Raw genomic sequence first — 13,206 nt, 5'->3', positions numbered from 1 at the left:
GCGTGACCATGAAGCGTCCTCGTGTGTGTGATAGTAACATGACAAGGGAGCCAGTGCTTAAGAGGAGCCATCAGTAAGATGGCTCAAAACCTCATGCTCTGGGAAGGAGCTTAATAAAAGGAATTTCTCATCACTCCTTAAATACCAGTCCTTGAAAAACCCAGTCTTTAAATACCACTTTGCTTTAAAAAATTTTCAGACAAAAACCTAAACACTTAAAACTTAATACTTTCTTAGAAGTAAGGGAAGAGATTTCCTCCTTCTCCTTTTTCTTTAGTTTAGAAAATTTGCATTGTGAAAACTTTATCCTCTCTTTGAAAAAATATAAATACTTTCAAAGATTAGATAGGCTTTCACGACCCAAGAATGTCTTTTCTTGAAAATCTAGAGGCCATCTCTGAGATGTGGGCATTGGGGAAGACAGAACCCCATTTCCCAGTCTCCATGGAAGAGCAGAGAGTGAGGCCTGGTTTTGGTGGACACCTGGCTTTAAGTTGCAAAATCACTACCTGTCCTAAAGATACAAAATGTTAACTTTCCTCTGGATAGAGCCATCTGCCAATTGGTTAAAACAGATGGTCACCCCAATTACCAGGTGAGTCTATGGTGAACTACATGTGGTAAAGAGTGCTGTCCAGTTCTCTAATTTTGAGGACTGGCTATTGTTTACCTTGAGAACATGTGTGGACTGGGTTATATTTGTTTTCCTATATCAAAGCATGAGACTTCTGATTTTTCTTTTTCTTTTTTTTTTTATTGTTGTTCAAGTACAGTTGTGTCCATTTTTACCCCACCACATCCCCTGCCCCACACAGCCCCTCCTCCTACCCTTGAACCTCCTTGCTTTGGCTTTGTTCATGTTTCCTTTATACATGTTCCTTAATGGACCTTACCTTTTTCCTCATTATCTCTCTCCTCCTTTCCCTCTGGTACTGTCTGTTTGTTCTTTATTTCAGTGTTTCTGGTTATATTTGCTTGCTAATATTTGACATTAAGGAATGGCACAATCCAGTCTCCTTTTACCACCACCACGTTCTTCTCATATTCAAGAAGGCATTCATGGATATTTGTGTATAAAAACATAATAGAAGACTGCAAATTGGTCATTCTTTAACCTAACAGGGAAGTACATGCAGCATGTCCACTTTAATGGGTATTGTGTAAGCATTTTTTCAAGCATTTTATTTTTGGGCTTTTTTTTTTACCTCACATAATTTTTGTATTATATTGTAGTTTTTAAAAATATTTTTATTGATTATGCTATTAGTTTTCCCAATTTCCGCCCTTTTATCCCCCTTCTACCCCGTACCTCCCAACCCTCCAGCATTTCCCCTGGTTCATGTCCATGTGTTGTACATATAAGTTCTTTGAGTCTTCTGTTTCCTATACCATTTTTTATCTCTCCCCCTTACTAATTATGCTTCTTCTTCCTTGTACCTCCCCCCCCCCCCGCATTTCTTCCCTCCCACTCCCCACTGAAATCCCTCCATGTGATGTCCATTTCTCTGATTCTGTTCCTTTTCTGGTTATTTGCTTAGTTTTTGTTTTCATTGTTTTTCTTTTCTTTTAGGCTCATTTGTTGATAATTTCAATTTGTTGTCATTTCACTGTTCATAGTTTTAATCATTCTCTTTTTCTTAGATAAGTCCCTTTAACATTTCCTATAATAAGGGTTTGGTGATGATGAACTCCTCTAACTTGACCTTATCTGGAAAGCACTTTATCTGTTCTTCCATTCTAAATGATAGCTTTGCTGGATAGTCATCTTGGATGTAGGTCTTAAGCCTTTCATGACTTCAAATACTTCTTTCCATCCCTTTCTTTCCTGTTAGGTTAGGTTTGAGAAATCAGCTGATAGCCTGTGGGCACTCCTTTGTAGGTAACTCTCTCCTTTCCTCTTGCTTCTTTAGGACTCTTTATTTATATTTAATCTTGGGTAACTTAATGATGATGTACCTTGGTGTGTTCCTCTCTTTGGGTCCAACTTCTTTGGGACTCTCTGATTTTCCTGGACTTACTAGAAGTCTATTTTCTTCTCCAGATTGGGGAAGTTTTCCTTCACTATTTGTTCAAATAAGTTTTCAATTTCTTGTTCTTCTCCTTTTGGCACCCCTAAAATTCAGATATTAGAATGTTTCAGGTTGTCCCAGAGATTTGTAAAACTCTCTTCACTTTTTTGAATTCTTGTTTCTTCATTTTGTTCTGTTTGGATGTTTATTTCTTCATTTTGTTCCAAATCATTGCTTTGAGTCCTGATTTCCTTCCTGTCACTGGTTCCCTGAATATTTTGCTTTATTTCATTTTGGGTATCTTTAATTTGTTTTATCATCTTTATACCAAGCTCAATTAGTTCTGTGAGCACTTTGATTGCCAAGGCTTTAAATTCTCCATCAGATAGGTTGGTTGTCACCTTATCACTTAGTTTCTTTTTGAGGTTTTGGTCTATTCTTTCATTTGGGCCATATTTCTTTGTCTTGAAGCAACTGATAAGTTGTAAGGGGCAGGGCCTTAGGTATTCATAAGGGCAGGGCAACCCTCTTTGTTGCACTGCTGCACTGCCTGTGGGGGAGGGGCCAGAGAAGGAACAATGCAGCTCACCTGCTGGGCTCTAGCATACTTTCCAAGGAACACTTGGACTCTTGGGTGAGACTGGGAGTTTCCCCCACTGCAGCAACCACCATAGTCCACAGTCAACTCTGAGTCTCAGTTTTGCCTTCAGCCAGCCCCACTCACCCAGTTTGCTGCCTTGCCACGGTTTTTCTGAGTTGGCCTGTGTGGTCTGCTGCCTTACCAGTCTGGTTGTTTTGCTTGATTTTTTCTTTAATTTCTTGGTTGTCAGTGTTCCATGCTGTTTGATTTTTCTGGTGCTTTTGGTTGTTTATTGATTTTAGATTGGTTGTTATCCTCCTTTTGGTTGTGTGAGGAAGCAAAGGGTTTCTACCTGCATCTCCATCTTGGCCAGAATTCTTTCTTCAAGCATGCCAAATTAAAAGGTTTATAAATTACATTTGTTTATGTGAAATGTGTCTTTTAAAAAATCTTCTTTAGGCAATTATAGGAACTGCTGATTTGTTTACTTGACTGTGTGAATTTTAGCAACATTATCATAGCCCAAGGCTCATTAAAAATAATTTCTTTAAGTATTTTATTATCAACCTTTGAATAATCATCAGAATGAGAGTAACTAAAACTTGTAGAACATCTGTAACAGATCCAGGCTCATTAAATATATCACCTTTCAGGAAACTTCTATTCTGTCTTTAGGTGCCAGGCATGTCTAACACTCTTTCCACCAAACACACTCATTTAAGACATTTGAATAATTAAAACTATCCAAAAAAGAGTAAGTGGGACCTTTTCTGCTTTAACAGTAGCTCATATTCTCTTGGGAAGTGTGAATTAAAGGGAACTAACTCACAGTTACTTAGATGTATAAATATTCAGCTTTAAGTGTTAGAAGTGGACTTTTGTTTTTTGTATTTTCTCTTGCAGATATCAACAATCACACTTTTCCATACCTGTAATTTGGTTGAAAATATTGGATAGGGAGCAAAAAAGAGACTGTGGTTGCTACACAGACCCTTCAACAACCTACTTTAAAATATTATATGCAACCTTGAGAAAGAATAACAAAGTTAGAGGTGTTATGCTACCTGATATCAACCTATACTACAAGGCTATGGTAACAAAAGCAGCATGTTGCTGGCATAAAAACAGACACATAGAGCAATGGAACAGAATTGCTCCAGGGAGCCCAGAAATAAACCCACACATATATAAGCAAATAGTCTATGACAAAGGAGGTATGTTTACAACCTACAATGAAGTAAAGATAATGCATTTAATAAACAGTGTTGGGATAGACAGATACAGAAAAAATGAAACTAGACCACTTTCTTACACCATATACAAGAATAAACTCAGAATAGATTAAAAACTTAAATATAAGACTTGAAGCCACAAAACTCCTGGAAGAAAATCCAGTACACACTTTGATATCACTCTTAGTAATATTTTTTTGATATATCTGCTTATGTAAGGGACACACAAAAATAAACAAATAGGACTACATCAAACTAAAAGTTTTGCACAACAAAGGAAACCATTAACAAAATGAAAAGACAACTTACCAAATGGAAGAACATATTTGCCAATGATACATCAAATAAGGGGTTAATATCCAGAATATACAAAAAACTCCAACAGTCTACTTTCAAATGACGTTCATGGGTGTGTCAATGCTAAGGCTTGTGTCCATTTCAGAAGGACAGGATTTAGTGCAGGGACAGGAGCAACATTTCCTTGATGTCCTCACACTCCATTTAAAACTAGAGTGTACCCCTGGATTGCTTTCTGAGTGGGCCCACCTGACCAGATAGGTGAAGTGAAGCTGTTACCAGTGCAAAGGGAGACATTGAAACAGAAAGCATGCAGCTTCTGAAAGTGAATGTGTATTATCCTTGATATTATAAAAGGAGATAGAAAGTACTTAAAGTAATCAACAAGTAATTGGTAAACATTTCTCAGCACGCAGAGCAAGTCAATGCAGCAGAGGTGTCCAGGAGACTTTTCTTCCATATTGATTTTTGCTACTTAGCATTAGCTGAAATCAGCTTCTATTACTTTCATTTCCATTCAAGGTTGTAGGGGAAATTTTGGGTCCCCTGAGGATTTCGTTTCCCATGATGTGACAGAATCACCAGGAAAGGTGATAAAAGACTTACAAAGGTCAAGTGTCAAATCACCAGAGTTTGCTGAACAGTTACCTTGCTTGGCCTGTGTTTTGAAAGTTTTTTAATCACTGAAGTTCCTACAACATAACCCCACTTATGGCTACTACCACCAATTGTGGTGACCTTAAAATGATGATACCATAGTTTATCTTGTGACAATCTTGATTTCCATGGTCACCTTTCTTGGGTGGGAAGGTTGCTATGAAAAGTATCTATAGAACATCATAGACCACATTTGGGAATGATACTGAGTAATATCCATGCAATGAGTGGGATAAAGTGCTATGTTTTCTATATCTTTCTGAGCTAGGATGGCTGCACTTAGGTGAATGAAAACCTGATCTTGCTCAGCTTTGATAAATTGTCAGCTTTTCTCAGAGATGAAAGGCCTGCCTCCTCTACAAGCAGAAGTGAAACCATCACATAATTCTTCTCATTCAGCAATGATTTAGCACTAATTAGAAGTTAGCATGCTGGTAAACTCACTTTCTGGGGGATCATCATTATTTTGGAACATCACAGACATAGTATGATGTACACAGCAAATTTGAAGCAGCCAGTTATTAAAAGTTACAATATTATTTCCAGAGAATGCTTTTACTGTTCACCATTAAGACAAGGTCCAATATTTATGGAATGTACACAAAGGACTAATTATCTTTCCTATACAAATGGCCTCTAATGAGAAACATTTTTATTTCAGTTGCTATATTCATGAATTGTTTGTCTTTATGAATTCATGTCCAAGACAGAAATCATTTCTTTTCCCTCAACCTCAACCCTACACTGCAGACTGCTGCTTATCACGTCTTTCTTATTTCTTTCATCAGAGCCATGTGATCATTCCCCCGGCTGCCTAAGCTGGAAACCTTGGATATGTCTGTGACTTTCACTCATCCTACACCCTATTTCTACTCACTCACCACATTCAAATGGCTCCTTGTTGCCTGTGGAATAAAAGCTGTATTGCTTTCATCTGATGTGCAGGCCTACAGGGATCCAGACGGGCTGGGTCACCATAACATTCCAGTTACTCATTCTTTGCAAGTGGTCTATCTTAGCTCCATCACAAGAGACTCTTCTTGATCTCTGTGCCTGGGCCCTGTGCATACTCTGTCTCATGTGTTCTCCCCTTTGTCTGCCGAGTGACTGCCTGCTTGTTCAGAAGCCAGCTCAAACGGTCTTCAGATTTCCCACTTGCTTCTCTGCTGGCAGAATCAGTACTGCTCTCATTTGTTTTCTTACAGCATGGAATGAATTTATGTTAATTAATGTACCTTATTTATAGGTACAACACCTGTCCATAAAGTATCCAGCCACACATTATTAAAAATAGGAACATTAATTAGAGAAGATACAAGAAACATTGTACAAAGGATGATGATGCTTCAGTCCTCTTCAAAGTAGGCACCTTGGAACTTCACATGGTTCTCTCACCATCTCTTCTACTGTTCAAAACACTCTGCAAAATCCTTTGTTGGAATCTCCATCAGCTGCCCCATTGTTATTTTCTTAAATCTCACCAATGGTCTGAAATCTCTTCTCTTTCAAAGGTGATTTTAGTTTTGGGAAAAGCCAGAAGTTACAGGGTGCCAAAGATGGACTGTAGGGGGCTGAATCACTTGGGTAGCCACACTTTGTTGATTGCAGCCCATACATGTTCAACATTCTCAGGTGTTTGGCTTGTTGCCTGACTTCCAGAATGTGGATCACTTTGAACAGATTCTTGACCATCTTTGAGGCATTTATGCCATAATTTTATCTGTGCTGCCCTCATTGCATTGTCCCTGAAAGCCTTCTGAATCATCTGAATAATTTCTTCAGAGGTCAAACTTAATGTAAAATTTGATGCAAATTCATTGTTCTACTTGCTCAGTCATTTTGAATGTGAGGGCCACACAGTACACATGCACACTCAATGGCATCTACCACCCCCATTGACTAGTACAGTGAAGCCATCATTGTTCACTCATATGCATTCCAGTCCACTCTTCTTGGCTGCCAGGTTACATCAATGTTCTATAAATCACTCTTGTTTTCTTAACAATGACTGGGCTTTTTCTGTAGAGACCTCATATACCTAATTCATGTATAAGACAAGAAATATTTTACAGTTGCACTATGTTTTAAAAACATTTTGTGTCTTCTCTGTATACCATGTTAGTTCAGCACATGGAAATTGCTTAGGACACCCTGTTGGGCTAAATCAAAAGCTTGATTACTAGAAGTAACAAGGCAAGTGATGTCTCAGTGGATATTTGATGTCAATATTGCTTTGTGGTTGATGATGGTAAGGAAATGGACATTAATAGGGAGGAAAGTCTGACGGCAAGCCATTTCCATCCCCAACTAAGCAAATGGATACAGAGGCATAAATCAGAGGTTTCCAATAACCATAAAATTAATTACTCTTATTTCATTATCTTCTCTCTTTGCCCTCTGCAACCTAGGCATTTTTTCTGTGCCAAGAAAATCAGCTACGACAGTGCTCAGACTAGAAGAAATACACAATAAATATGTCTTATATGAGTGAATGAATGAACAAATGACACCATTCCAGCCCTTTCACTTTATAGGTAAAGCAGACCCAAAGATGCAAAGAACAGGAAAGCAGAAAGCACCTCTCTTCAACTGCTAATGTGGCAGGAAAAGAAAACTCCAAAAGTTTCTTATGCTCTGTAACTGTAACACTTGCAAAATTTCACACAGGACTGTAGAAGCTGACAAGTCCTAACCAAAGCAACGGCCAGTTACTCAAGGTCATACACAGACTCCCATGATAAGCTCCTGTGCTCTTTAGCTTCTGCAAATTCCTCCTGCGTTTTCTCTTTGTCTCCCATATAAGGTAGCTGGACCTAACTTCCGCATTTGGCTTCTGTAACCTTGCTTCACCATGTAGGTAGGAAGCCCGGGACTATTTAAACCCCAGGAGAGTGAGGATCAGTGCTCAGAGGATTTGGATGTTAACCACCCCTTCTGGGCCCCCAGGTAATAAAGTTTGTGCTTCATTATCTCCCCGCGTGTGGGTAGATTTTCCACAACACTACCACCTTCTCATTCCCTACACTGAGTTTCACCCTACCAAGAAAATTATCCAGCTATTATGTTAGATAAAGAACTTGAAGCTCAAAGCTGTGCTCTGTGCTCAAACAAATAGGTGGTAACACATGTTCTTATGTGACATACAATGTAGTCATGGACAAAAATATAACTGATTAAGTGTTTTGGTTGGCAGAAATCTCTGCTTTTCATAACCGGTGCTGTTTAGATGATAGTAGGTGAGGCGATAGCTATAAGCTAGTAGCAAGATCACCAGACTTTAAGGCTGTCCACCAGAGTTCAGTTCCTGATCTTATTACCTGACTCCAGGTAAATCCTTTCTTTTCTCAGAAGCTTACTTTTCTCATCTGTAAAGCCAGGCACATAAGACCAACCTGGAGTTTGGTGGTGAACAGATAAATAATAACTATGAAAACACAGTTAGTTTACACAACAATGAGATATTGTTCTTATTAAGCTTATGTAAGGATGAGAAAGCATGAGTGAAAGGCTTTCTCAGAGGCACTCTCCCCTCTTTGTTCCTTTTGTTTCCAGTCGGCAATTTCAGTGCATCTCAGAATTTGTGTGCACAGATAAAAATAGCATTAATATGTATTTCCCCACTGTTGTGGTTTGTGTACAGTATGTCCGATTGAAATGAAGTTCTGGTTCTAATTCTTTTGAATTCACAATTCAACATAACAGTAATAGAGAAATAACAGTTACAAAGATATTTATTTCTTCTCATAAGCATCTATTCTCATAAGAAAATCAAATCACTCTAAGAACAGGGAAAATGGGAAAATTAACATCATTGCATGGATAGTGGTAACTCTGATAAGAAAGAAGTCCATTGATTTTTTTTAATAACTTAAATATTAACCTTTCAAATATTCTTCATTAGATGCAGTTTTGTGCATCTATTTATAAATGAACCTGATCAGAAAATAATTTCCATTTCTCAGCTGTATAAACATTTCCTTTGGTTGGTAACTTTACCTCCTACCTTTCATGGCAATACTGCCCTATGACCAATTATCAGCATTTGTTAATTCCTGTTGCTTTCCATTTTATGTTAAAAAATTAAGTTAAAATAAATAAATTTACACAAATAAAATAATAAAATCAATTAAGGTACATTTCCAAAATACCTTTTAAGATTTCTGATGGTCATTCATTAGAGAGCATTGGGGTATCAGGCATGAATAGAATCTCAGAAGTCACCTGGTTCTGACCCTTTTGTTTTATATAGTTTGGAAAATGAGGCTGTGAGTGGCTAAAAAAAAAAAGAAATGCTGGTTTTCAGAAAACAGGGTAAAGCTCCCAGCTGTCTTTTGAGCACATCATATTGTATCCGTTGTGATCACACATAATCAATTGTGACATGTATAACTCAATTCTCCTTTATCCAAATGATATCGGGAAAAAGGGGCCTTGTTCAACTTTTGCATTAGCTCATTGGATGTGGGCACTGATAGAGTGAAGATATGAATCTGGGAGAGGCCTGAATCAATTGGATTATAGGAGATTTTAATAGCCTGGGACAGTTGGCTACATTTAGCAGGGAATTTAGCAGAGAGAGATGCAAAGTCAGTACTTACAGCACAGAAACCAATGGAAAATGTACATTAAGTGGGGCACATGACTTAATAGTAGAACATGACTTTTTTAAAAATGGCTGTTTAAAAAAAAAGTGCCAAAAATTTATTTTTGTTTTCTTCCCCAAATTGACCAAATTTTATTTAATTTAAGAAAGGTACACCCAGAACAATAAAGCTGCTAAATATAGTGTAATCTATCCAGCAGGTATTGAGATTATAAGTCTGGGCACTGATAAATAGAAGGGGACAATAGTGGGGGAAACCAGAATGTTAAATTGACTCAAACCAATGAATATTAGGAAACATTAAAGGAATCAAAGCTATCTCTCTGGAAAAGTGAAATACTGTATTGTTTGGAGGAAATGAAAATGCAGGGAACATGTACTTTGTCACAAATGAGGCTGATGACCAGGTGGATAGAATTCAGGGTGTGGTATTGGAAAGCATGAGTCAATACTGGTGCCATCATTTCCCAGTGGTATGGCCAGGGGAATCTCTCAGACACTGCAGATCAGCTTCTTAATCTCTAAGATGAAAGTTGCAATATCTCCAATACAGCATTGCTGTGAACAACTTGTGTGAAACTACAGTACAGACATGTGATAGTCAACAAATGCTGACCTTTGTACTTGTCAGGTAGTCATGGGAGATTTGTATTAGATTTTATTAATAAAATATCTTGTAGAAGTTTAAGTGATGAGAAGTTTAGGCATCCAAGATCCTAGTCAATGCTGTGTGATATATTTGTGTTGACCACCAGAATTTTGTTGTACTTTATGCCAGTAAAGATTTTTCCTGTTTTGATTCCTTATGGGTTATATGTATTGCCTTTTAAAGTTGGTCAACATTTTCACTACTACATATTGAAACATAGTACTTACTGACTCACCTATAAAGTGCAGAAAGGGGCCTCTTGTTTCCAGGTTTTGGTCTGTAGGGTTTGGGTTCTCCTGCCATGTTGATATCTGGAAGCATAAAATTAAATATCATGGGTTAAGAATACATGAAACCATTTGATGAAAGTAAACCATGAAGTTTGATTTTTCTTCCTGCTATTTGTTAGTGCAAATGTTATATGTCATTTATTCATTCAACAAGTATTTATTGAGCGCCTACTCTAGGCCAGGCACTATTTGAGTTACATTATGTACTGAGCAGATTAGATCCACAGCATTGTAGAAGTAATCTTCTACAGGGGAAAATAGATTTGTAGGCAACAGACATAATAATTAAGAATAATGCATAACATATCAGAAGATTATAAGTAGTTAAAAAAAGAAAATATTGAACAAGGTAAGGGAATGAAGAATGCTAACTAAAAATGAAGAAGGACAGCAAGAGGGGAGAGAAGAGAGAAGGGAAATAGAGAAACACATATTTTGCTATAGGAACTAAAACTCTGACAAGTTCTCAGGCCAAAACAAGAAGCTTAAACACATGACAAAAGAGTATTTGCATACAATTGACCAGTATCAATCTTTAAAAAAATGTGTCAAACATAAGAAATTGGAAAGTTGAGTGACAAAAGTTGGAGAAATGACATAAACCACTCGATTTAATACAGTTAACATTTTCAAAGGATGATAAAAAGGAAAATCTAAAAGAGACAAACTTAAAGAAAAATTTGAAAGAAGTGAGGGACATTATTTTACAAGAAAAGAAAGAGAAGACTTCTATTTCTTGTGGAGTGGATTCAATATACTGTATTAAGGATGGTTGAGCTACCCATAGTAAAGACAACCAAAGTTTCTAGATAAAATACATTTCTTTTTGAAAAGCTACCAAGAAATATCCTTACAAACATTGAATGCTGTTCAAAGGCATAATTTCCCTTTGAGTATATGGACATTTATTCTAAAATATGCCAATTAATATGTTTTACACTGCTTTACTGGCCATCATCCAAAATCTGAGTGGACAGGGATGAGGGTGAAAGGGGTTGATTGTGGTCAAAGGACAAAGGACAGCAGGCAGGGAGCTCAGTTAATCAGTGAACATAAATTCTTGCTAAGGATGTGATGAAGGAGCATTTCCTTTATATTGAAATTTATGAAGACAGAATTTAATTGTGTCTTCAGAATGACCCAGTTTCTTTAGAAGACAAAGCTTAGGTCATCATATCTCAAGAGCTATTGGCCTTAAAGAGACCATAAAAACTAAGTAAATGGCCTCTTAACAGTACACTGTGTGGTTGGTGACAGAGAAACCACTGAGACTTTCTTCTTTGACTGTCCTGGTAGTCTGTAAATGACTCAGAGGTGAAGCAAGAAGAAAGACCAAAGTTCCATTTTTTTTCCAGTCTGATAAGATAAGGCAAGGGTGTCAAACTCATTTTCACCAGGGGCCACATCAGCCTTGTGGTTACCTTCAAAGGGCTGAAATAATTCTAGGACAGTATAAATGTAACTACCCCTTAACTGTTAAGGAGTTGAAATTACATTTGGCCCTTTGAAGGCAATCATGAGGCTGATGTGGCTCCTGGTAAAAATGAGTTTAACCTCCTGAGGTAGGGGCTTTGGAGCAGAATGTTAAGGTACAGAAGTTAAGATGTCATTTCTTAAATTCTTGAATTTTCAAACAGATTCATACCAAAATACTAATATTTAGAAATCTGATAGTATCCTCAAAAAAAGATGTGGGTTAAATCATCCTCCACAAATTCTTTTGAGATAGTCCACAAAATTCTAGTTGTATTCTTATGTGTTATACAGAAGCACCTCTGGAAGTATACCAAGCTGATGGATTCTAGTCTCTGAGTATTAGAATCATATTTTTGTAGAGAAGGTTGGCAAAACTGGGTAAGCACCATTAAAAGCAGTCTTTTGAAGAGTTTTTATTTGGGTTCATTTGTGTGGAGAAACTGCCCGGACCCCTTTCCAGGCACAAGGACAAAGCAGGGGAACTAAAGATTTGCCCATGTTCAGGTGATGACTGGATATAGCAGACTTCCACATGGAGGGAGGACAGGCATGTGACATTATGAATCTATGTATGGACCAACTTGGAAGCTTATAGAATGGAATATATCTATTTTGAGGTTCCAATATTTCAAGTTAACATGAAAAAAAAACATGGAAAAGATAAAATTTAATCCAAAATTATCCTTCTAATACTAAACTTCAGATTCAAACTTTTGAAAAATATTTTGTTGAGGGAGGTAGAAGAGGGTAAAAGGGAGATAAATTGTGATAGAAGGAGACTTGATCTAAGGGAATGAATACACAATATAATATACGGATGATATATTATACAATTGTATGCCTGAAAACTATATAATTTTATTAAGTAACATCACCCCAATAAATTGAGTAAAAAAGTAAAAAAAATATTCTGTTGGGCTACAAACTATATCTTTTCAGGGTGAATTGCTTAAAATATATTAAATGTTCTAAAAATTTTAATGAGTTTTCTTTTCTTCTTTAAACTAAATAAGCAATATCAATATACCATGGCAGAAATAACTAGAAAGTTATAGACTGGAAGAAATCAATAAACTGAACTTCTTAGGATTTGAGGTACGTGAAACACAGCAGAGGGGAGTCAGGTATTTTGAAGTGTCATCTTCAGGAATGACAGCCAACATGTGGAAATATGTTTACATGGCTAATTCTAGGTAACATACTACTAGAATTGATAGAGCATTTCATTGTTTTATGCTTTGACTCAGGAATATACCTCCAATTCTACACCCAAGCAAGTAAGACTCTCCTCTCTGCTCCCCCATTTCACTTATTCTATTGTTCCAACGGCACTGACTTGACTGTTCCTTTGACTTAGGATTTCTAAAGGGAAGTCATCATTTCACCCCACTTCTTATACCCTCAGTCTCCTGC

At 37.1% G+C, this 13,206-nt stretch overlaps 1 protein-coding gene across 1 annotated transcript in view; it reads right to left on the bottom strand.

Annotated features, from left to right (window-relative positions):
- RALYL (RALY RNA binding protein like) overlaps positions 1-13,206 on the bottom strand; it is a 450,140-nt gene that overhangs the window by 166,212 nt on the left and 270,722 nt on the right. The window contains exon 2 of the mRNA XM_045849466.1: positions 10,263-10,338. Within this exon, the coding sequence (XP_045705422.1) occupies positions 10,263-10,338 (76 nt within the window). The remainder of the gene's footprint in view (positions 1-10,262; positions 10,339-13,206) is intronic.

This window comes from Phyllostomus hastatus, unplaced genomic scaffold (assembly GCF_019186645.2).
Source record: "Phyllostomus hastatus isolate PE091 unplaced genomic scaffold, TTU_PhHast_1.1 phas_contig_65, whole genome shotgun sequence".
Taxonomy (NCBI): domain Eukaryota; kingdom Metazoa; phylum Chordata; class Mammalia; order Chiroptera; family Phyllostomidae; genus Phyllostomus; species Phyllostomus hastatus.
Note: the sequence above shows the minus strand (reverse complement) of the source record. Positions and strands in the feature narration are given on the sequence as shown.